This window comes from Ictalurus punctatus, chromosome 3 (genome assembly GCF_001660625.3).
Source record: "Ictalurus punctatus breed USDA103 chromosome 3, Coco_2.0, whole genome shotgun sequence".
NCBI classification, from domain to species: Eukaryota; Metazoa; Chordata; class Actinopteri; order Siluriformes; family Ictaluridae; genus Ictalurus; species Ictalurus punctatus.
Window position 1 is genome coordinate 33,705,713 of NC_030418.2, and position 23,125 is coordinate 33,728,837.

A 23,125-nucleotide genomic window follows, 5' to 3' on the forward strand; every position below is an offset into this window, starting at 1 on the left:
AGATTTTTGCTTAGAGCTCCGCCTCTACTTGTCAAGCTCTGTTGTCAGGTTTGACGTTCGTTGTTTTGGGCGGAAGTGACGTCATGTACTTTAGTAGATTTATCTGAGGAATAATAAAAACAGTTTCGAGCGAGTGTAGTCTTCAAGATGAGCGAGAAATTATTGCACAGTATTTCAATAAAGGATTAATATGCATCCTGTTTTTAATCTTATTTTAATCCTGGCCTTTTTTATTATCTAATTAGCTCATTGTTACCTGCTACAAATCAAGAAACTAAATGTAAAAGAAGTTGGGATAAATCAGTTGCCACTCAATACGTTATTACGTTTAATTAAGTACATAAAAACTTTTGTAAAATAAAATCCAATTCACTGACTGAATCAAGGAGGCACACAAACTTATTTTTCTATTTCTTTTCTCCCCATTTTTTCAGTATTTTTGTTCTAAATCTTCGTTCCTTTCAAGAATGGAAGGCTTTTGTGTAACTAATAGCATATTTTTGCATGTTATTATATTATTAATATATTATTTAAAAAGGAAATTGTATATGAAAAATGTGAAGATGGACTTTCACGATGTGGATTTGAATAAAAAGCACAAAAAGGTAAGGAAATGGAAACAAGGTTTAGACACAAAAAAAGAAAGAACAAAAAACCATGATTAAAAAGACAGGCAGATAGATAGATAGATAGATAGATAGATAGATAAGAAGAAAGAAAGAAAATAAATAATGGACTAAAAAATGTGAAAGGTTTTTATATTTTACTGCGATTGAAGGTATTGGTAGCGAATGTGTCGATGTGGAATAAACGGCTTGTTTTAACGTATAACCGCATGGAAACCAATCACAACACAAAACGGGCTGAAATAAAATGGCGTCCTGCTGCTCTCATAGTGCACTATGTAGGGTGTAGAATGTACTCTTTAATGCACTACTTAGTGCACTTATATAAGGGATAGTGAATGATTTGGGATTTACCCATGGTCGAGTTCGACCTGTATAGCTAAGTAAGGCGAATGCTACTGCAGAAGGCTGAACCCGAGCAGTGATTATCCTCTTTACCGGTTTCATCAGTCCGCTGAGGTAATGAAGCACAGCGCCGTTATTGCATTCATTCACTTAGTTTATTTCACGGACTCCCTGGCTAACAGGCTAGTTAGCTAAAGTGCGTTTGAAAACTCCAGGAAGTTTAGTTTTCTGCTTAGTAAAGGGGAGTGGCTGCGTATTATTCAGTGTGGCTTAATTAAATACATGTTTATATGACTACATCACTTTTTCCAGCTAAATAAATATAAGGATGTAACTGTTTTGCTAACGAGAGTGCTGACGCTTTCTGTTTCCTGTGCAGGCTGAGTGAGGAAGAGGAAGAAGATGGCTACAGGTGATGTGAAAGGAAGTCTCAGGAAGCTGCAAGCATCTCTCCGATCTGTAAAATACCCAAGAGATGTTGATTATCAAGGGTAGGAAATCCGTTTCCGTTTTATATGAGGTGCAGTATTAATAAGGAAATCACATCTCTGTGGTCATAGAGTTGATGTTTCACAGGTTTTGGTCTGTTTTCCTTTATCGAGATATAGTGAAAGTACAACAGCATCAGTGTGAGTTGTCAGGGTTCTAGTGATGTGTCGTCTACGAGAATGAGTCGATTCTTTGATTCGGCTCTTTTAGGTGAACTCTGAGAGCCGACTCTTTCTTTGTGTAGATGTAGACTGAATCACTCACTGAATTAGTCCCTCAGTGACTTACCCACTGAATCACTCAGTGTTCTGACTGATTCACTCATTAACTCACTGACTGACACACTCATTGACTCGCTGATTCACACTCTCTGTGACTCACTCACTGGCTTACTGACTCATTTACTCACTCACTCACTCACTCACGCAGTTACTAACACACTCCTCGTTTTACTGTCTTGCTCGCTCACTCACTCGCTCAGTCATTGACTCATTCACTGACTCGCGTACTTACTGAAACACTCATTAACTCCCTAACTCACACACTCAGTCACTGATTCCCTCACCTACCGACTCATTTGCTCACTCACTTACTGACACACTTGTTGACTCACTGACTCACACACTCACTGAGTCATTTACTTGCTCACTTGCCACTGAATTACTCAATGACTCTCACTGATTCACACACTCATTGTGTCTCACTAAATCAGACACTCACTCACTGACTCACTCATGCACTGAGTCATGTACTCATTCATTCATTCACTCAGTCTCTGACTTCCCCACCCACTGAGTCATGTACTCACTCTCTCATTCACTCACTCTCTGACTCACTCACCCATTGAGTCATTCACTCACTCTCTCATTCACTCACTCTCTCACTCCCTCACCCACTGAGTCATGTACTCATTCATATGTTCACTCTGACTCACTCACTGTTTCACTCACCGAATCACTCACTTAGACTCACTCCCTCACCGATTGTCTCATTGACTCATTCACTTGGATGAGAGACATCTAACCTTTTGATTTTAGTGCATTATTTTCTAAGAGCATCAAAATCCTTAAAAGGAAACCCAACAAAAAGTGCTGTAGTAATGTGTTGGGTCAACAGGAACAGCTGCCACGGATTCTACACGTCTGCATGATGCTGATGGAGATGGAGAGCGCTGTCTAATACATCACCCCAAAAACCTCCCATAAGTGTTAAACTGGGTTGTTTTTTTTTTTTTTTCCTTCGGCTGCAGGTTAGCTAGAGGAGATCCGTCATGCTGTCTGCCCATCGTGAGCTACGCCTTCACCTCCTTCTCCACCGCTGTGGCTGAGCACCTGGTGGAGTTTGGCATCGAGCTCACAGGAAAAAACGACCTGAGCTTCATGGAGTCCGTTTACAAGGTCAGTCAAAAGTTTGTACACCCGTACTCACGGAAGGTCTTCATTTTAATCAGCAGACATGTCTTGAGTGATTTCCATGATTGTGAACGTGTGTGTGTGTGTGTGTGTGTGTGTGTGTGTGTGTGTAGGTCCTGCGAGATCTCTTCAGTTATAAACCCCTGTTGACTAAGCAGCAGTTCCTTCAGAGCGGTTTTGCCGAGAGGAAGATCTCTCTTCTCTGCGACATCATCGGCTTCGTCCTGGACAAACACAAACAGCTCACGAAAAGCACCAAGGTGTGGATTGTGGAAAGGCGATAATGTGCGCTCTGGGGCAAAATGTGAGATTGCAACCGTTGGCTGTTGTGTAAGAGGAATAAAACACTTCGGGGTGTACCGTTCTAGGAAAATAATCAACTTCAGGGTGATTAGAGTAGCTAAAGTTTGCATCCGGTGTCATCACACCACCCTTTCGTTGATTATTTTCCTATAACTGCATGACGCGGAGTGTTTTAGTCTTTACTATTTTTTAATTTTTTGGCCCCAGAGTGTAACTGACTCTCTTTTGAACGTAATCTGATAATTGATCGCTTTACACAATTGGACTGAAATTGACTTTTACAGCCCATTGGTCCGCTGAGGCGGAGGCAGCTGTCTCGTACCGACTCTAAATCCGTGGAATGTTCACCACCCAGAGAGACCCAGAGGACGCCAGGCCAGAGAGTAAGCAGATTATTATTATTGATAACGTTATTCGTGTTGTTTAACACTTGGCCGCGATAAGGGAATCTTTAACGTCGCACGTTTATCGCTTTACTGTACAGACTATACACATAATTATGTCGCGATAATTTCTTTCCAAAAGTTATATATTATATGATCCCCTATGTCACGAACGAGATTTAACCCCTCAAACACACAAGACATTTCGTTATACAGTCATTTATAGTAGTTACCGAATGTGCTTTAAGAGGAGTAACTGAATAATAAGCAGAATGCTAACCCAATATTTCGGGGCTTTCACCTCCATCAACTTCACCAACACTTTCTGCGTGCGTGCGTGCGTGCGTGTGTTTGAGAGTGCGTGCGAGTGTGAGTGTGATGTGCGAGCTCCGTCAGCTCTGTCCCTCTCTCGGGTTCATGCTCTTCTCCCTGAAAGAGAGGTGAGAATCATAACACGTTACCTGCTGGTTCAACCCGTCTCCTTTCTGTCCACTGCTGACACTTGACCACGCCCACGCTGACACGGTGTTAAAGAAATATAAATATGTTGAGTGGTAAATAATATTACAAACACTGACATTGCCCCAAGCTGAGACTGTGTAACCTCTCTCTGTCTGTCTGTCTCTCTCTCTGTCTCTCTGTATGCCTGTCTGTCTCTCTGTCTGTCTCTCTGTCTGTCTCTCTGTATGCCTGTCTGTCTCTCTGTATGCCTCTCTGTCTATCTGTCTCTATCTGTGTATCTCTGTCTCTCTGTCTGTCTCTCTGTATGCCTGTCTGTCTCTCTGTATGCCTGTCTGTCTCTCTGTATGCCTGTCTGTCTCTCTGTATGCCTGTCTGTCTCTCTGTATGCCTGTCTGTCTCTCTGTATGCCTCTCTGTCTATCTGTCTCTATCTGTGTATCTCTGTCTCTCTGTCTGTCTCTCTGTATGCCTGTCTGTCTGTGTCTCTCTGTATGCTTATCTGTCTAACTATCTGTCTGTCTCTATATCTGTCTGTCTGTCTACCTGTCTCTCTATCTCTGTCTATCTGTATGCCTGTCTGTCTCTCTATCTATCTGTCTGTTTCTCAGTCTAGCTATCTGTCTATCTGTATGCCTGTATGTCTCTGTCTCTCTATCTATCTGTCTATCTATCTATCTGTCTATCGATCGATGTAGTATAATCATGACCGTGACCTTTCCTGACCTGTTGTGAGCAGGAGTCTAATGTCTCCCACAATTCCTGATGTGTGGTTTGATGGTTAATGTTTCCTCACTCTTTCCATATTAATAACCACATCACTAATTCTATAAACATCAGCAGGCTCTGCTCATTCGAAAGTTCTGTTCATTGTGTGCTGCTGAGGATGTGTGCTTTTGTTCTCTGCAGGTAGGTTCCAGAAGGTTGCTGGTGGAGAGGCACCTGGGCCTCCAGCGATCTCCAGCGCACGTCAGCTTCTCCTCAGACGATCAGCAGCTGGACGAGGACGAGGACGAGGAAGGAAGGCAGAGACCTCACGACCGAGACGTTCCTCGACCTTCTGCTCACACGGTGAGAGTCTGTAAAATAGCGTCTTTAAATATCTGCCACTGTCTCATGTTGAAGCACACTGATTCATTTATTAGCTCAAATATTACTACTGTGCGTTGCATTTAATAAAATCTGTTATTTCTAATTAATTGTTAATTAAGCAAGGCTACAGATGTGCATTACGAAGATACTATTGTGCTGCTGTGTCGTGGCTTCGTTCAAGAAATTCCTTTTCGTTTATTCATGTAACTGATCACACCTGTTCATACATCGACTACATACAGCACATCTTCAGCATGCAGCAGTGCAGCGGATCCTCCCTGTCATACGGATTCACCACACACACACACACACACACACACACACACACACACACACTTTCAACGCTCACCTAAAAGAGACTACTCGAAACGATGACTTGAAACAACTTCTCAGAGGCGACTCTAATCAACAACTCGGAGATTGTTCAGAGAAATTACTCAAAGATGATGAGGAGGCGGCTCGGAGACGGCCCGAGGAGGCGGCTCGGAGACGGCCCGGGGAGGCGGCTCGGAGACGGCCCGAGGAGGCGGCTCGGAGACGGCCCGAGGAGGCGGCTCAAAGACGGCTCTAATAGATGACTCAGAAAGATGATTTGAAGAAATGACTGGAAAAGATGATTCGGAGCCGACTCGGGGAGCCGACTCGAAACAACTCTGAGATGACTTGGAGAGATGACTCTAATAGACGACTCAAAGACTGGGAGAGCTGACTCAAAGAGACGACTAGAAACAACTCGGAGAGGACATGGAAAGACCGCTCAAAGACGATTCTAATAGACAACTCAGAAAGATGACGCGGAGAGACGACTCGGAGATGACTTGGAGAGACCACTCGGTAGTGGACGACTCAGAAAAACGAGTCGAAGAAACGACTGGATGAGATGATCGAGACACCTCAGAGCGCCGACTCAAACAGACGACTCGATAGTGAACGACACCTCCGTAAAATGTAGAGGCAAACGAACGTGTTCAACATCATGTGTTCGTCCTTACGAAGCAGCGATTTACCTCCGTGCGTTCGGCGCATACCTGCGTTACTATTTAATTAAACGCATGACTCCACGTGTTCTCAAGAGCAGCGTGAACAGAATATTTAGGTAGATTTCAATCCCCAGTAAAAGTGATTGGAATGAATAACGGAGATCACCCGAGTGTTGGACTCTACCGTACCGGTAAAATCACACACTCCCACTTTTCCCCTGTAGGAGTGTGTGACGGAGAGCAGGTTGAGAGTGGTGGAGGCAGGGCTGCAGCAGTGTGTGTGCAGGCTGGAGCAGCAGCTGAGCCTGCTGGACGGGAGAGTGCAGGCGCTGGAGAAGAGCACAGCTGGAAAGATCTGCATAGAGCGCAGCGTGTGGGAGGAGCTGGAGAACCGGGTACTGCTACTGGAGACGGGACTGACGTTAACCCGGGCACAGGTATTTGTTGGTGCTCTTGCGGTTTTAGTTTTTTGCTGTTCGTTTATTCATAAATTCCTAGCCATGAGCCTGTTCAGCAGTGTTCTAACAACAGTCATGTGACTCCTAAAGCTGTTGCGTGGTACCAAGAGGTGTATAAAATGCGCTTCTCTCCATCCGTGCAGGATCCGATGAGAACGGGCGGAGTTACGAGTGTGGAGATGAGCCAGCACCCCGATGAGACCCGTAAGGAATAGACGCTCATACTGTCCGAGCACTGGCCACGTTTCTATTTCTCTTTCGATTAACACTGATATTACCCTCAAATGCTGGATTAGGATCCGGGGTATTCCCAATTTGCACCCAGCGTTCCTGAGATTATAATCTAGGATAAACTGAATACTTACTGAATATGAAGTAATCATTGCTTATGATGTTTCAAAAGAAATTACGCCAGATATTGTGGACTAAAACAGTTTGAATAAACACCTAGCCCACCTGGAATGGGTGTCTTCACACAAGACCTACATGTGCTTACGCTAGGACTAAAATGCCGTATTATAATGTATAGTGTTTACATTTATTTATGGCATTTGGAGCATGTTGATAATCATATGCCTTGCAGTAAATTGGAGCAAAGTGACGACCCTGTAAAGTGTCACAATTGCTAAAATGTTGTTGTTGTTGTTGTTGTTGTTGTTGTTATTATTATTATTATTATTATTATTATTATTATTATTATTATTATTATTATTATTATTGTTTTTTTTAAGCTTGTTCTTTTATGTCAGCAGTTTTGGAGTGGGTTAAAGAGCCAGCCAGTAGTTCCACTGTGGCACACCGAGCCTCACCAGCCAACCATTTATCATCATCCTCGGAGGTGAGCTTCATCTGTCCATCCATATATCCATCTCTCTGTCTGTCCATCCATCCAGCCCATCCATTAATCTGCTCATCCAATAATCAATCCATTTGTTAGTCAGTATATCTGCCCTTTCATCCATCCATTAATCTGTTCATCTATTAATCCATTCATCTATCTATATATCCATCCGTCCATTACTTTCTGTCCATTATTCTGTTTATCCATTAATCCCACCCCTCCATTAATCCGTCTAGGCGTTAATCTCTTTATCCATTAATCCATCCAGCTATTAATCAGTCCATCTGTCTATAAATCCATTCGCCAATCTATCCATCCATCCTTCCATTAATCTCCCTGTCCAATAATCCATTTATTCGCCAATCTATCCATCCATCCTTTCATTAATCTCTGTCCAATAGTCCATTTATTCGCCAATCTATCCATCCATCCTTCCATTAATCTGTCTAATAATCCATTTATTTGTTAATCTATCTATTAATTTGTCTATACAGTAATCATTCATGTATTAATGAGTCAATCCGCCCGTCTGTCCATCCATTAATTTGTTTGTCAGTTATCTGTTTCAGTTGTCTGTTTATCCATTAATCTATCCGTCCGTCCATTTATTCAGTCCATCCTATAATCAGTTTATAAATGAATCTCTCCATCCATCCATTAATCTGCTGTTCTTTGAAGACTCCTGCCATGTTGTCTATGCATGTGATTATATGGTTTAGATATTTATTTCCCCAGTGCTGTGAATTCTTTTAGATTTTAGATTTTAGATGTGTGATCCATATCTACGACACCATGAGCACTGTTAATGTCACGTGACAGTACGTTAAAGTCTGGAGTCCCGAAGTGTTAGGAATTAGTGTATAAGTCAAATAAGACTAACATTTTATGTAGGGTTCGAATCGCCATGCTTGGAGAAAGAGCGTCGTATAGTAATATAATCACTGTGGTCCTTGGAGACAACTGATTTGTTCTGTTCTTCTTTAGGAGAATATTAAAGAGAGACTGGAGAGAATAGCCAGTATGTAAGTATTGTATTTCTTAGATGAATGAAAACCAAGCAATCGTGCATAAAATGCAAACAAGAGAGTGCGGTGCATGCAGTGAAGTCTTTATTACCTAACAGTGGAATATTGTCTATACTCCAGCCACTAGGTTGCGCTGTAGCTCTCATATCGCAGTAAACTGATTTGTCTTGTGCGAAGCGGAATGTTATTTGACCTTGGATTGAACTTTTTAAACATTTCTTCCTGCTTGTAATCTTTGATAACGATTAATAGCAATAGCAAGGCACTGCTTATTGATGCTTTTACCTTCAGAACTCAGTTTAATGCTGAAAACCGGGTGATTTATGTCTCCTGATCATCAGACTCAGGATCTAATACTTCCATCACAATAACAGACTCGGTATACCTTAACAAGCGTACATTATTTACCAAAATTATCAACATGGCACAAAAAATGTGTATACTTTCGCTGACATTTAAATAGTCACGTGAGCAGTTATTCCAATCATGCTGCCGTGAGTCCAGTGTGTGTGAAACGAGTGATCGGTCGACGATGGATAATTTATTTCCATTATTTAAGCAACGTATATCAGGTGCGAAATGAGAATTTCTGAGTTACAGCCTGGAGCTGAAACGGACTAACGGACTATGTTATGAACCAAAGCACGAATATATGGGGTGCACTAATAACCCGTAATATTAAAGCGGAGGGGAAAAAATACATTCATGTAATTTGCTCAATCTTTTACTAAGTGTAAGTATTCCGATCACACTTTCAGCGTGAAGCCCCTAGATTAGTTCTGGTGCAACCAGTCACCGTCAGAAGTTACATAGTTTGTTGAATTGAGTTGACCTGTGTCCCTTTTAAACGGTCACTTTAGACGCCTTGTGTGACTATCCTTGTCCCTGGAAGAACCCAGAGAACATACCTAGACACACAGCATCATAAAGACTGAGTTCCTGAAAAGGATCAGTTAGAGCTTGGCTATACGATATATCCTAGACGCTGAACATTTCATCAGAGTGACATTAAACCCATTATTAAAAATCGGAACGGATATGAAACAACTGCGACTCTGCTTAGAGAAGGCTGTCTACCAAAGTCAGTGACCGGGTAAAGAGGGGAATAGTCAGAGAAGTGATCCATTGGCCAAGGGTAATGCTCAGTGTGATACTACCACCACCATGCTTCACTGTAGGGATGGTGTTCTATTTATTTATTTATTTATTTAAATCGTGTGGAAAATTTCAAAGGTGGGGGGGGGGGGGGGGGGGGTGAATACTTATGCGGTTACACGGTGTATTGATTTGCCATCCTCTAAACAGATTTTTTTTTTTTTTTATTTTTATAGAAATGCTGACATTGTCTTATACGTGTCTCTTGTATCCATCTATGGCTCTTTTTACTTTACAGGATGAAGGACACATCCAGCCTTTTGAAGAATATCGAGCCGACGATATGAGTTCGTTTGACCTCGTGAGGTGTGTTCAACACATCCGAATGAATGTAGAGGAGTAAAAGGGAAGGAAAACCTCCTCAGATGCCTCCTCGGAGTCGGATTTCAGTACTTATTTATACTGTTCATTGGGCAAGATGTAGTGATAATGTAAGCTGCTTTGTAGTGAATTTCCATCATGACTCTTTTAAAAAAAAAAAAAAAAAACAAGCTCAGATGTGCGCTTTTATTATTATTTTTTTCTTTTTCTTTTTATTTTTAAACGCAGTGTGACTGTGTTCATGCTGGAACTGCATTTCTCCGTTTCGTGCCTTTTGGCTGAGGTTAAGTGTCATTGACGTGCCTTGTCCAGTAGATGTCCCTGTAGCGCTGTACCTCAGATTAACGTGCCTTTGCTGCCCTCTGTGGTCAGTGATGTGCATTACTACGAAGTTCTCCAGCGCAGAGGTGAAAACATGTTGTATTCAATTTGTATTTTTTTATATCAACTTTGCTTTCAGATAAAGTAAAACCACAGAAGTGATGAAAGATAGTTTGTGAAAGTGTGTGTGTGTGTGTGTGTGTGTGTGTGTGTGTGTTTATGTTAAGATCATGCATGGGATGTAAGCAGTAAACTCAGTGTCTTCACTATAAGCATGCAAATTATACCAAAACTCCCCGGGGGCATTTTCACTACAGAATGTTGATGTGACTCAAAGCCTATTATTATGTCTTATAATGCACATGGTTTATAGCATAGCAGTCGCTTTGTAAGGTACTTTAAGTGCTTTACAATCTTCATAGCCCGATCAAGTTAAATAGCCCTCATTAGACAAGTCTAAACAGTTTATTGAAAAGGAAAAAAGAAGAAAAAAAACCAGTGTCTTTTAAAAATTAGATTTTTTTAAAAATATTATTATTAATAATGCAAATACAGGAAGAGACTTGCAGCTGTTATTCTCTCCCGGGAAGGAGTCACAATATTAATCGTAAGCGTGGCAATAATTTTGAAACCAACATTTCACAGAAAAGAAATTCTCTTTCTGGGGAAAAAACAGCCAAAATGTTTTTTTTGTGTTAAAGATTATTTAATAAATATACACCAAGATGTTAGCAGCAGATCCTTTTAAGTCCTGAAAGTTGTGATGGAGGTGGGGCATCCGTTGGTCGGATTTGTTTGTCCAGCACGTCCTACACATTCTCGATCGGATTGAGATCTGGGGAATGTGGAGGTCGAGTCAACTCCTTGAACTCTTTATCATGTTATCCGGAACTATTGTTGCAGTGTGTCATGGCGCATTATCCTGCTGAAAGAGACCAATTAGGGAATAGCGTTACCATGAAGGAGTGTACTTGGTCTGAGACAATGTTTAAGTAGGTGGTACGTGTCAAAGTAACATCCACGTGAATGCCGGAACCTGAGGTTTCCCAGCAGAACATCCCCCAGAGCATCACACTTCCTCCACCAGCTCGCCTTCTTCACATAGCGCATCCTGGTGCCGTCTCTTCCCCAGGTAAGCGACGTACACGCACGGCCGTCCACGTGATGTAAAAGAAAACGTGATTCATCAGACAAGGCCGCCTTCTTCCATTGCTCCATGGTCCAGTTCTGATGCTCACGTGCCCGTTGTTGGAGCTTTCGATGATGGACAGGAGTCAGCATGGGCACTCTGACCGGTCTGCAGCTATACAGCTCCATACTCAGCAATCTGTGATACACTGTGTGTTCTGACTCCTTTCTATCAGAGCCAGCATGAACTTTTTCCGCAATTTAGCCTTGGATGCCCACGGCTCTGTCGCTGGGTCACCGGTTCTCCTTCCTTGGAGCACTTTTCGTAGGTACTAACCACTGTATACCGGGAATCCCTCACAAGACCTGCTGTTTTGGAGACGCTCTGACCCAGTCGTCCAGACATCTCAATCTGACCCTTGTCAGAGTCTCTCAGATCCTTTCACTCACCCATTTTTCCTGCTTCCAACACGTCAACTTTGAGAACTGACGTCACTTGCTGCCTGATAAATAAATCCCACCCATTCACAAGTGCCACTGTATCGAGGTGTCCCCACCCCCAATAAAAAAAAAAAAAGATTACACAACCATGAAAATGTTGGCCATGTAGACGGTTTCTACAGCGGACGAGTACATATAAAAAAAACGTCTGTGATTATTGGTTGTTTTTTCTTTTCTCCATGTTTACTGCGTTTTCACTCCTTCCCCCATTCCTGAGACGATACATAATTCCGCTTCAGGTTCAGCAGGTTCTGTTTAAGGCGCTCGTCCTAATACGTTATGGTTTCTATAGTAACGCCTCATACACGTGGACTCGTACGGCGCACGCCCCACTTAACCTTTTAGCCAAAACAACGGACAGATTGAAAACGCGCCGTTATTTGACGAGTGAAAACGTATAATCGTTGACGTGCTGGGTTTTTCTCTTAGGAGACCTTTATTTAACCTTTATTTAATGGAAGGAGTCTCCGGTGTCTTTCCAGCTGCTCTGGTTAACCGTCAGGGAGAAACAGAAAGAAAGGCTAACTTGTTTCATGGTCATTCCACAGCATTTAAACGTAACTATAAATGGATAAAAAGTCCATCGTGTCATTCTTTAACGGGTGGAATATTTGTAACTGGCAAATCGCTGCGGTGTAAGAGGAGTAAAACATCATCTTAATCAACATCTGTATCGTAACAGTAATAGTAACGCCACTTCCACATCACTCCGCCGTTAACGGTTTCCTCCCGACGGCACGATCCCAAGCGTTTTATTCCTCACGCACTCGCCTACCAGCGCTCCATCATCACGCGCACGTCATGGCTCTTGGAAAATTCTTCAACTCCTCAATTTGCTTTGCTGTGAGGTGCGTGGAATTAAACGAAGCCGGGGGGGGGGGATGACGTGATCCTTCATGAACACTCCGGTATCGGTAATGACTGACGCACAAGGCTCGAAGAGCGAGCAGTGAACCAGAACATGAACTCGCTGACGTGTTGATGTCTTTGCTGTACCCAACCTGTAACGTGCGCAAGTAAAGACGTGTTTACACGTCCGTGATGTAACACCTGACAGATTGTGCAACACCTCTTGACCTCGGCTGCCAATCTGAAAGGCATTTTATGTAATCAGGAGGGAAAAGCGTTGTGTGTCTCGTCAACCCGGCCGTTAATACTCGCTGATTTAACAGGTTTCAGTTTGCATAAGGAACTGCGTAAGAAACAAACCTGTTGGTCCGGGATATAAACCCACACACACACACACACACACGCATTCCCAGCCTCTAAAATCGTGTCTCTATTTTACTTGAGGCATTGTCTGTATGTCTTTTTGATGTGGTTGCTCTGTTAGTGTACAGTGCGAGAGACTGACTTCAGATCATCATCGTCAGAATAATATCATTATATCAAAGCATAAATGAGCAATAAATAAATTACCGGCTGTGTGTGTGTATATATATATATATATATATGTATGTATGTATACTTTTGAATCTCTTTCTCCTAGATGCTGCTAGATTTATTGAAATGGAAGCAAGGAATAGACGCTGTTACCGTACCCCGATAAAAGCGGATTCTTTTTCCAATATCAGCACGAATACGCGATATGAAAGTGTTTTATTGCTTTTATACCACAGCGATTTTCTTAAAACGAGCAAGCGATTTCATACTTTTTTCCTCCATTTACACCTAGACCTTAATGTTGTGGAACGTCGCACATGAAGTCCTGCAAACAGATGCTCCCTCGGCAGCCTCTCTGCTCCCGGACGGCTCGAGGTGATTTAAACTTAGGTTAGCTTTGTAACTCGGTTACAGGAATAAAAACACAAATCTTTCCGGATCGGTTTCGTTTACAGCGTCGTTTACATGCCATGTTAGATCGAGACCGGTCCTTTCACGTCATGGGGGATTGGAAACGACGCTGGAAATGACCGGGAGAGTTCAATCAGGTGACTTTGAGACTCGAAACGTTCCCCCGCTGGCAGAAACACACTGCCTGAGGTGGGGGGAAATGGATATTAAGGTGCATATTAGGCCCGGTCATAATGACTGCAATCATAATCGTGCGTTAAAGATCGGAGGCCGGAATGAAAAGCGATCGTGTAGCTGGAACGAACGTGTCATTAGCGACTCTTGATTAGGCGTAGAGCGGACGGCTGTGGTGCCTCTCGACGTTACGCTAATCCGCAGCCCCATCCATCACGGCCTCTCAGAAAAGCATGCCGGTCTAGAGGGTCGCCTCTGTGAGAATCGGCCTCTTTTCATGCTCGGGAGGGGCATTTCCATCCTGCTGCTGGAGACTCGAGGAGACCCGACATTTACAGCATTCCATCCGGACCTCTTAGCGTCTGTTTGTGTAGCTTTGCCAGACCCCAGTCTGCGTTAGTTTCATTCTCGGCCCTAATTAGCCGTACCCCGTGCACGCCACCGAGCCGTTTTCCGTCTTGATTGGTCGTCGTCGGCCGTTTCTGAGTCACACTAAGCACACTAAGTGAGCTCATCATTCATGTTAATGAGGAATTTCTGGAGGAGAGCGAGCCTAATAAACCAAACCGCAGAAAGAAAATGAAGCGCGCATTTAGCAAGATCTGCACAGCAAGAAGTGTAGTGTACATCGTGTAGCGGCTTTCAGGATACCGGAAAGCAAAAACTACTCATTCACACTGCAGTTATTCTGATATTTAGGCAAATTTAATGTTAAGCTACATAAACTCAAGTTAGATACTAATATTAGATACTGACTGCCATAGTCTAGAAAATAAAATACCCAAGATTTGGAGTGTCAGATCGTTCAGCCATGTTTTTTTTTTTTTTTTTTTTGTATAAATACACATAATCTAGTTTAATTCATTGACGAGTCAGTTTCGAGAAGAAAAAAACTCGAACTCGCTTCAACGTTTCAAACGTGTCTGAGCGTTCTCATATTCAGCGTGTAAGTTCGCTTTGCTCTAGCTAGCGACCACAGTGCTTACAGATAATATTGTATAGCTACTGTAACTTCGCTAAAGATCGTTTAAAAAGCGCTTATGTGATCAAGTGAAGCACCGTTTACCGAGCAGTCGCTCCAAAGACGAGTTTACGACACTCCGGATTCAGAGCTGTGTCTCCAGTTGTCTGACCCAATGCTACGTTGTAGCTCAAGCTGTAGAGTTACGTAGCAACGGGCAAATACATATTATTAAAAAAAAAAAAAGAATTCATTGTTAAAAACAACTTCTAGACTGACGAATCAGTCAGCAGTTCCTTGTTGTATGCATCTTCTCATGCAGTTTCAAAAAAAGAAAATGTTTTATTTCCCTCCATTTTATAGGCTGTCTGTAGATTCTTCAACCTCAGCGGCGATCTTTAACGTAATTTCGTTTTTAGACGCAGAAATCAAACCCGGTTTCATTTTGAAAATGACATACGTCACCTCTTCGCCAAATCCAAGATGGAGGAAGCACTGATTATAGCGGTGTCGCACCGTCCTGTTTTCTACGACACAGCGTTGAAAGAATAGAAAATCCACATAGAATCTGCCTGGATTTGGGTGTCGCTGCGTAGAGGAACAGCTGGTATACTTTAACATTGAAACGAATATTTGTCAAATGATTAGGGTTTATATTGTAACTTTATGTTGTACGTTGTAGTTGCTTCCTGCATTTTAGAGTAACCGCGCGAGCACGTCGGAATCCATGCTGTGTGGATGTCTTGGCGCGTGATGTCATATCCGGGTGCCGCCCATATCCGCAGAGGTCTCTGAGGAAATTTTGCAGGCTGAAAGTCTAGTTAAGACTGGACGAAAACAACAAGCAACCCCCAGATGTCGAAACATCAGCGATGTCGGAGTGTCTGACGGTTCCTCAACCTCCGCTACATCACTCCAGGTCATAATTTAAACATTACCCAATAACTGCCCAGTATGTTTTAACAAGCTTACTTAGTTCTGTTTCCAGACATATAAACAAACTAGCGGCTTTATGTAAATCGGGCAGTTACTCGGGATGAAAAAAATGTCTGCTTGTTCTGTGAGCGTCTTATCAGAGTTTCATATCGCTTCCGTTTGCTTTTTTTTGTTGTTGTATCTCTTGGGATTCCAGTCCTAGTCTCAACCAGATGCCAAGTGAACCTTCCCAAGCTTTCTGTGGGATAAAAACGAAATCAAATAAACAACAGAAGAAAAAAAAAAAACGCCCACGAATATCCAGTTACACTCCTACATGTGTAAATATCAGAACCATTTTGCTGTGCAATTTTTCTGGAACATCACTGTTCAATGGCTTTTAGTTATCAGATGACACGTGTGTGCAGGTGCAGACTTTCTTAACCTCATACTTACGCTACACTCCTTATTCCACTTCTTCCAGCTGAAACCTGAGCTTGAAAAATGATTATATATGAAGGCCATGAATTATTTCACATTAGAACGCTCCAGCTCCAGCGTATTTATACTGGCTCGTTGGCTAGAATAATTGCCTTCCTCTGACCCTCCAGATTCAGTTCTTTTCTTCGTTTCACTCCGAAATGAATTTCCTCCGTACTCCGCTTGATTGAAATCATACATCTCGGCTCGCACTTATTTTCTTTGCCAGTCAAAGCGGAGTTGTTTTTGCTGGCACGCAGCCAAAAGCTTGTTGCCTGCCAGTCAGAATAGTTTTCACGAACCTGTAGGAAGTGTTCGGATAACATCTTATTGGTGGGAAGGAGAGTGCAGGCTGCGCTGTGCTCAGGGACAAACGTGGATTGCAAAGAAACACCCAGTTCAAGCTCGAGTGGCAAATCTGGGTTTATATTGACTTTCCTTCGGAGAGGCTGTATTTACTATTTTTCTTTTTTTCTTTCTTTTTTTTAGTTGGTGTGACGCTAGCGTCATTGGCCAAAATTTAATGCTCAGAACATACACATGAATCATCGAGGCTAATCAGTGAAGTCCAGATGAATCTGAAAACCCTAAAATCCTCCAAAACCCCACAAACCCTCCAAAACCCTAAAACCCTCCAAAACCCTAAAAATCCTAAAATCTCCCCAAACCCCCAAAACTCTCGAAAACCCTAAAATCTCCCCAAACCCTGAAACCCTCCAAAACCCTGAAATCCTCCAAAACCCTGAAACCCTCAACACCCTAAAACCCTCCAAAACCCTAAAAACCCTGAAATCCTCCAAAACCCTGAAATCCTCCAAAATCCTAAAATCTCCCGAAACCCTAAACCCTCCCCAAACCCTCCAAACCCCCCAAATCCTCCAAAACCCCCAAATCCTCCAAAACCCCCAAATCCTCCAAAACCCTAAAATCTCCAAAACCCTGAAACCCTCCAAAACCCTGAAATCCTCCAAAACCCAAAACCCTCAACACCCTAAAACCCCCCAAACCCCTAAAATCTCCCAAAACTCTCCAAAACCCTAAAATCTCCCAAAGCCCTGAAACCCTCCAAAACCCAAAACCCTCAACACCCTAAAACCCTCCAAAACCCTTAAAACCCCGACATCCTCAAAAACCCTGAAATCTCCCAAAACCCTAAACCCTCCCAAAACCCTCCAAAACCCCCAAATCCTCCAAAACCCTAAAACCCTCCCAAAATCCACCAAAACCCTAAAAAAAAAAACCCCAAACCTTTTGAATGTAACCATGCATTAGAAGAACCTTTGAGCACATTTCTTGCGCTATAGCAGAGTGAGCATACAGTCGTCCAATGTAAAATTAACGGCAAAATAAAAAGAGCACAATAATCGCAGTGGAAACGACAGAATCGCTTCCTGTCTACAACCACGGTAGTGCAGCTTATAAAAAGTTGCCATTTTGACCAGGTAGTGATATAAACACCGAAACTGGATAAGTGTCGGTCCTCGAGTATGTAAGCAGATGAGATCAGATCTGTGACAGAAATACTGGAATTTTGCATATAAAGCAGCCAGAAAGCTAATTCAGTGAATTACGTCAGTCAGCTTCTGTGTATATTTATGCTCCAGAAAGATTCGAGGAACTGTAAAGGTAGTGTGATGATTTGGCCAGGACCGGCACTCTTACGTAACATATAAAACACAGCTGACGATCCCTCCGCCTGTGTTTACCCTGAACGCAGGACATTGTGTTTGCCTTTCCCACCATAGTTCATAAAGAATATATGAACTCTACACCCCATGCTTATCTCTAGTCTACATCTAATCTGCGTTGCTCTTGAACGCCCTCAGTGGCTTGTAAGGATGGAAACAATGTACACACTTGGGTCATGTGAAGTTTTCTGTGGACACATTATACAGTTGTTGACACTCGTGTGCTGTTACTTTTGGCTCACACGGGACATATTTTTCACGTATTCATTCAGAAAGGATGTATTCATTACCTGCGACAGACATATGCTAGAAAAAACGAAATTGATAAGGAAAAAGGTTTCCAGATGTTCTCATAGAGATTGCACTCGGTGCCTATATAAAAAAAAACAAAGACCTTGCCATTGGTTGGGAAGATTTTACACAACTAGCAGTCGTGGTGAGGAACCTCAAGGAGCTTCCTAAAGTTCTCAGGAATGACAGTGAATAGAAAGAGCACATAAAATAGAAAGAACACTGCAATATAAAGCTCTACAATTCCAATAATATATAGGTGGAAAGTTTATGAAATCACAACTAATCGTCCCTAGACCGTTGAGCCATGCAAGATTTACCGACATGCTCTGAGGCTCATGCTAACCAAGATGAGAGAAACTTGAAAAGAGTTGCAGGACAATCAGCTGGAACAATAAGCAATCATCTCCACATCTGCACGTCACACAGAATTCATCTGCTAAAAAAACAAAAACAAAACATGCATCTAAAAGCATTTCAGCAAATCAGAACTCTGGAACAATAATTCAACTTGACATTCAGCTCATGTTTGGAGAAAGGATGTTTGGATGGCGTGTATGATCCCAAGAATACCATGCCCACAGTGAAGCACCGTGGTGGGAGCATCATGATTCTTTGCATGGGGTTGATTCTCTGCAAACAATAATCCTCATTAAAGGAGGCATGAATCTCACCTACCACGAAACCGAATCCGGGTGTAAGATGGACATTTCAACATGACGACGACTCTAAACATACAGCCGGAATAACCGGAGAAGACCACGCATGGTGTCACCAATCGCCTGACTTGAATTCCAGTGAACATTTATAGAGAATTTTGAAATCGCGAGTCCATCAGAGGGGACTGAAGATGATTTTCCAAGAGGGATGAGCCAAAATTTTACCACAATGCTCCAAAAAATAGTTTGAGTTCCTTTGCAGGAATATACCATTTATTTTGTCTGTATATTGAAACAAACAATGATTTTTTTTTTTGGTCACAAAAGTTGTCACAGTGAACATAATGCATACTAAAGAATAACAGAATAGAGATTTTACCGTTAATAAGTTGTCTGAGGTGTTCATTATTTGATACCCTATTTACATAGAAAGAACTGCAAAACGTCAGACATCCAGAGGCGGGAAGAAGTTCGGAGAAGGCTGGCTGTTTTCTTCTGAACGCAAAGAAATGGGCTGATATGTGAAGAGTTACTTTTAGGTCTGACGAAGTGAAGTTCTTCTTGGAAGACAATGTCAAAGGATGTTTCCTGCTTTGTGGGTTGGTGGTGACCGCAAGTGGTCCAGGTTGGACATGGTGCGCCTGATTTTGGCGATCGTCTCCAAGCTGCATCAGAGGGGTCATTTCTCTGGAAATGGAAAGGGCAGAGAATCGAGTTCCTCGAAGAAGTTGCCAAGAGGACCTGGGAAAAATGATATGCGTTTAGGAAGGTTTCCAAACAGTGACAGAATGGAATTCAAGCACCGAGATCAAATCAGGAAGTATGGAATGAGCAGGAAAATGTGATAAGCAAGGCTGTCCCTCCACCTCGATCGGAAATCTGGAAGGTTTAGAGATTGCAGTGTGTGTGGACATGTGCTCCGGGTTAATCCCTTTCTGCCTTTCTGCCACGAAGTGAAGAGAGAGACTAGAAGCGTCCAGTGACGAGGAACTCCACAGCTGCAGATCTGGGTGGACTGATTAGATCGGCGAGGTCACGTTTGCATATAGACCGCTGTCTGTAACGTGAAGAGGTCAGGACTAGAATGTTCACGAAGCATATGATTACCTCCGAGCATTTCCCAGGATATTTGCTAGACTCCCACATCTTTCTGCAAACACGGCTTGAAGCTGACTGAAAAGTCGCTGCTGTCTGTAGCGAACCTTCTCAAAGTAATACATAAGAACTCGCTAGCATGTTCATGCGCCAGCTGGGGGAAAATGAATGATTGCTAAGTGAGCAGTTTCAAGAATACGTTGGTCGGCTATGGAAAATATCCAGAAACAAGAATTGGAGAAAATATAAGGCTAGAGCATGGCTTGCTCCCCGTGTTTAGTAAGGAACAACGACGACCACTATGCTAAACTACAAAGTAGCTTAAGAGTCAAATCAAGCAGGTAATGAATATCCTTACAGAGTCTTTGTACTCAATGGGTGTCCAACTTAACACTGTCTACAATTCAATTCCGTTTTATTCGTATAGCACTTTTAACAATTGACATTGGCCTAAAGCAGATTTACAGAAATACATAAATTCAGTATATAAATTTTAACTGTATGAATTTGTCCCTAAGAAGTAAGCCATAGGCGACGATGGCAAGGAACAACTACCTGAGGAGCCAGACTCTAAAGGGAACCCGTCCTCATCTGGGTGACACCGGATAGTATAATTACAAATAAGTCCCTTCTATAAATGTGCTAATACTACATGGTCAAATGGTGCAGTTGTGTAACCAGGAAAATTCGTTACAGTTTTTACATGAAAGTCAACATGTTTTGTTGATCTTATCCCCACTGTTCACTGATGGAGACTTGAGTGCAAAACTGTTTGTGGTAATTGCATTGCTGAGGCTATAATAGCAGTTGTAGTCCTGGCCATCATAGCATAACTGTTCACATGAATTTTACATTCTTGGGTTTGGTTTCTTATAATCAACACTTATAATCAACACACTTAAAATGATCTTATAATCAACACACTTATAATCACCAGGTTGGTGCGATATAGCAGCGGTACTGTTACCACCCTGAAGTTGATTGTTTTCCTCTAACGGCACATCCCCAAATGTGTATTCATCTTACAGCATGGCAATCTGCCATTAATAATTATTTCATTAATCAAAGAATGACACATTCATCCTTTTAATTCTATTTTAATGTTCTGGAACGTCTGTGAAGGAAGTAGTTCTCGCTTATATATTAGCAGTAAACACTTTTATTGGATTGCGGCTGCGCTACTGTCAGAGCTGCTGTTCTGGAAAATGAATCGACACCTCCTGACCAATCAGAGTGCAGAATTATACCAACAGCACTGTGGTATAAAATGTTTATATTCTAGCTGTACGTATACGTGTATACTCTTGGGAAGGAGGGAAATCATGAAATCAGTAAGGAAACTCTGAACTACACTTCCCAACAGTCACTGCTTCACTGTCACATGACCACCTGCACCTGATTCACGTTCCTGGTTATTAGCACTCTTGTATATAATAACAGGTTGCAATGTACTCTTTGTCTCACAAGAAGAAATAGTTGCTTATCTTTCAACAGAGGCGTACGACAGCCAGCAGCAGAACTTACACATCTTATCATCTGCTCTCACTCGTCCACACCCACTACAGCCTCGTTTCCGAGTAAACGTGAAAGTTTTCTCTTCAGGCGTCGTGCACGTGTTTATGCTTTCTCTGGATAAATGCACACAAATGTGGCTGTGCTTGTTTTAAAACTTTCAGCCATGCAGCTCACACCTTGCGTGTCATGCTAACCCTTTCATTACAAAGGGCTTGCTTTCACACTGTGACAGAAAGGAATTCCGCAGCCGTGTCTTTATGTAATCTTGTATCAAATCTATTCATGTGTCAGACATTTCACATTGTCTAAACAGGTATTGAAGAATATTCCACGTGTTTACATCCTTCTACTAGATTCCTGTTCGGCTGCATACCTGAAGTACAACTGGGAAAGCAAGGCACGTCACATGACCAGTAAAAGTGTTTAGGCGGTGTTTATGATGATGTTTTGTATGGTATGAGTGTACTGGTGTGACGAATGGAATTGTAGGTTTTCATACAATCGTGTGCTGTTTTAAGTTCATGTCATGTCAAAGAACAACGGGGAAATATAGACACTGAAAACTGGGTTTTGCTGCCTGTCTGCAGTTTGCTGAATATTGTGTGGAGAAGCCAGAAGGCTGTTGGAAAAATGTTTTCCAATATGAGATGGATGAGACCAAAATAGAACTTTTTGGTTTAAATGAGAAGCGTTATGTTCGGAGAAAGGAAAGCACTGCATTCCAGCTTAAGAACCTCATACCATCTGTGAAACGTGGTGGTGGTAGTGTCATGGTCTGGGCTGTTTTGCTGCATCTGGGCCAGGACGACTCGCCGTCATTGATGGAGCAATGAATTCTGAATTATACCAGCGGATTCTGCAGGAAAATATCAGGACATCTGCCCGTGAACTGAATCTGAAGAGAAAGTGGGTCATGCAGCAAGACAACGACCCTAATCACACGAGTCGTTCTACCAAAGAACGTTTAAAGAAGTGAATGTTTTGGAACGGCCGAGTCAAAGTCCTGACCTTAATCCGATAGAGATGTTGTGGAAGCACCTGGAGCAAGCAGTTCATGTGAGGAAACCCACCAACATCCCAGACTCGAAGCTGTTCTTTGAAGCTGTTGATTGATCTAAAGGTAATACTTGTGTCTACAGTATAACTCATTCTTATAAAAGTACCACTGTTTTTTACTGCTGATGCTCTGAGCGGCCATGTTGATTCCACGTCGCTGGCTGAACACAGGCTTGAGGAGGCATTTTCTTTGTTCGTCAAACGCAGCGGGACAACTGTGTCGTAGACCTGCATTGCATTCTGGGACTTTTCGTCCAACACCCTCACCACTTCTACGCGGATCTCCTCATTAACGTGACGTTGAACGCGAGTAAAGAAGCTCTTGCTCTTTTGTCTTTAGGAGCTAAGACTGAAAACCTCAGCGTTATGCTTAAGACAGTCAGATCGATTGTTAGCGCCGTAATCACTAAAGATCATAAATGTTTCAATAGAAACATATTTGACATATTTCAGGGTGGAGTTTTCCTTTAAACAACAACGCACTATTATGGAAATGTTTATTAACATTACCTGCGAACTTTCCTAGGACTGAAACTGTTAGCTTGACTTGTAGCAAAACCCCAAAAGTCTTTATGCTAGCTGTTCCTACTTTTATATTGTATGTTAGTCCCGCAAATAAAGGCACATATGGCCTAAAATGGATGATTTACCGCCCAGGA

The 23,125-nt window shown here is 42.4% G+C and overlaps 1 protein-coding gene across 3 annotated transcripts; it reads left to right on the plus strand.

Moving 5' to 3' along the window:
* Nucleotides 1–910: 910 nt before the first annotated feature.
* On the plus strand, nt 911–10,380 carry cep44 (centrosomal protein 44). Of its 3 annotated transcripts, none has more exons than XR_006981931.2 (11): nt 911–1,085; nt 1,351–1,462; nt 2,710–2,857; nt 2,986–3,132; nt 3,460–3,558; nt 4,926–5,087; nt 6,313–6,525; nt 6,690–6,750; nt 7,299–7,384; nt 9,806–9,998; nt 10,117–10,380. XR_006981931.2 is itself a non-coding variant. In XM_017463376.3 (11 exons), exons 2-11 carry the CDS (start codon nt 1,374–1,376, stop codon nt 9,852–9,854), a joined length of 1,092 nt encoding a protein of 363 aa, XP_017318865.1. In that variant the 5' UTR covers nt 914–1,085; nt 1,351–1,373; the 3' UTR covers nt 9,855–10,058. The 3 variants fall into 3 exon arrangements, 2 of the variants coding, with proteins under 2 accessions (XP_017318864.1, XP_017318865.1); XM_017463376.3 differs by lacking the exon at nt 10,117–10,380 and adding an exon at nt 8,372–8,409 and having other exon boundaries at nt 914–1,085; nt 9,806–10,058; XM_017463375.3 differs by lacking the exon at nt 10,117–10,380 and having other exon boundaries at nt 9,806–10,058.
* Nucleotides 10,381–23,125: the final 12,745 nt, after the last annotated feature.

What these genes read in the sequence shown, in the direction of transcription:
- cep44 (XM_017463375.3), top strand. Translation starts at nt 1,374, where the DNA reads ATGGCTACAGGTGATGTGAAAGGAAGTCTCAGGAAGCTGCAAGCATCT. An exon ending in AGCTCACGAAAAGCACCAAG is followed by an intron (nt 3,133 to 3,459) that starts GTGTGGATTGTG and finishes TGACTTTTACAG; the next exon opens with CCCATTGGTCCGCTGAGGCG. An exon ending in CTCGACCTTCTGCTCACACG is followed by an intron (nt 5,088 to 6,312) that starts GTGAGAGTCTGT and finishes TTTCCCCTGTAG; the next exon opens with GAGTGTGTGACGGAGAGCAG.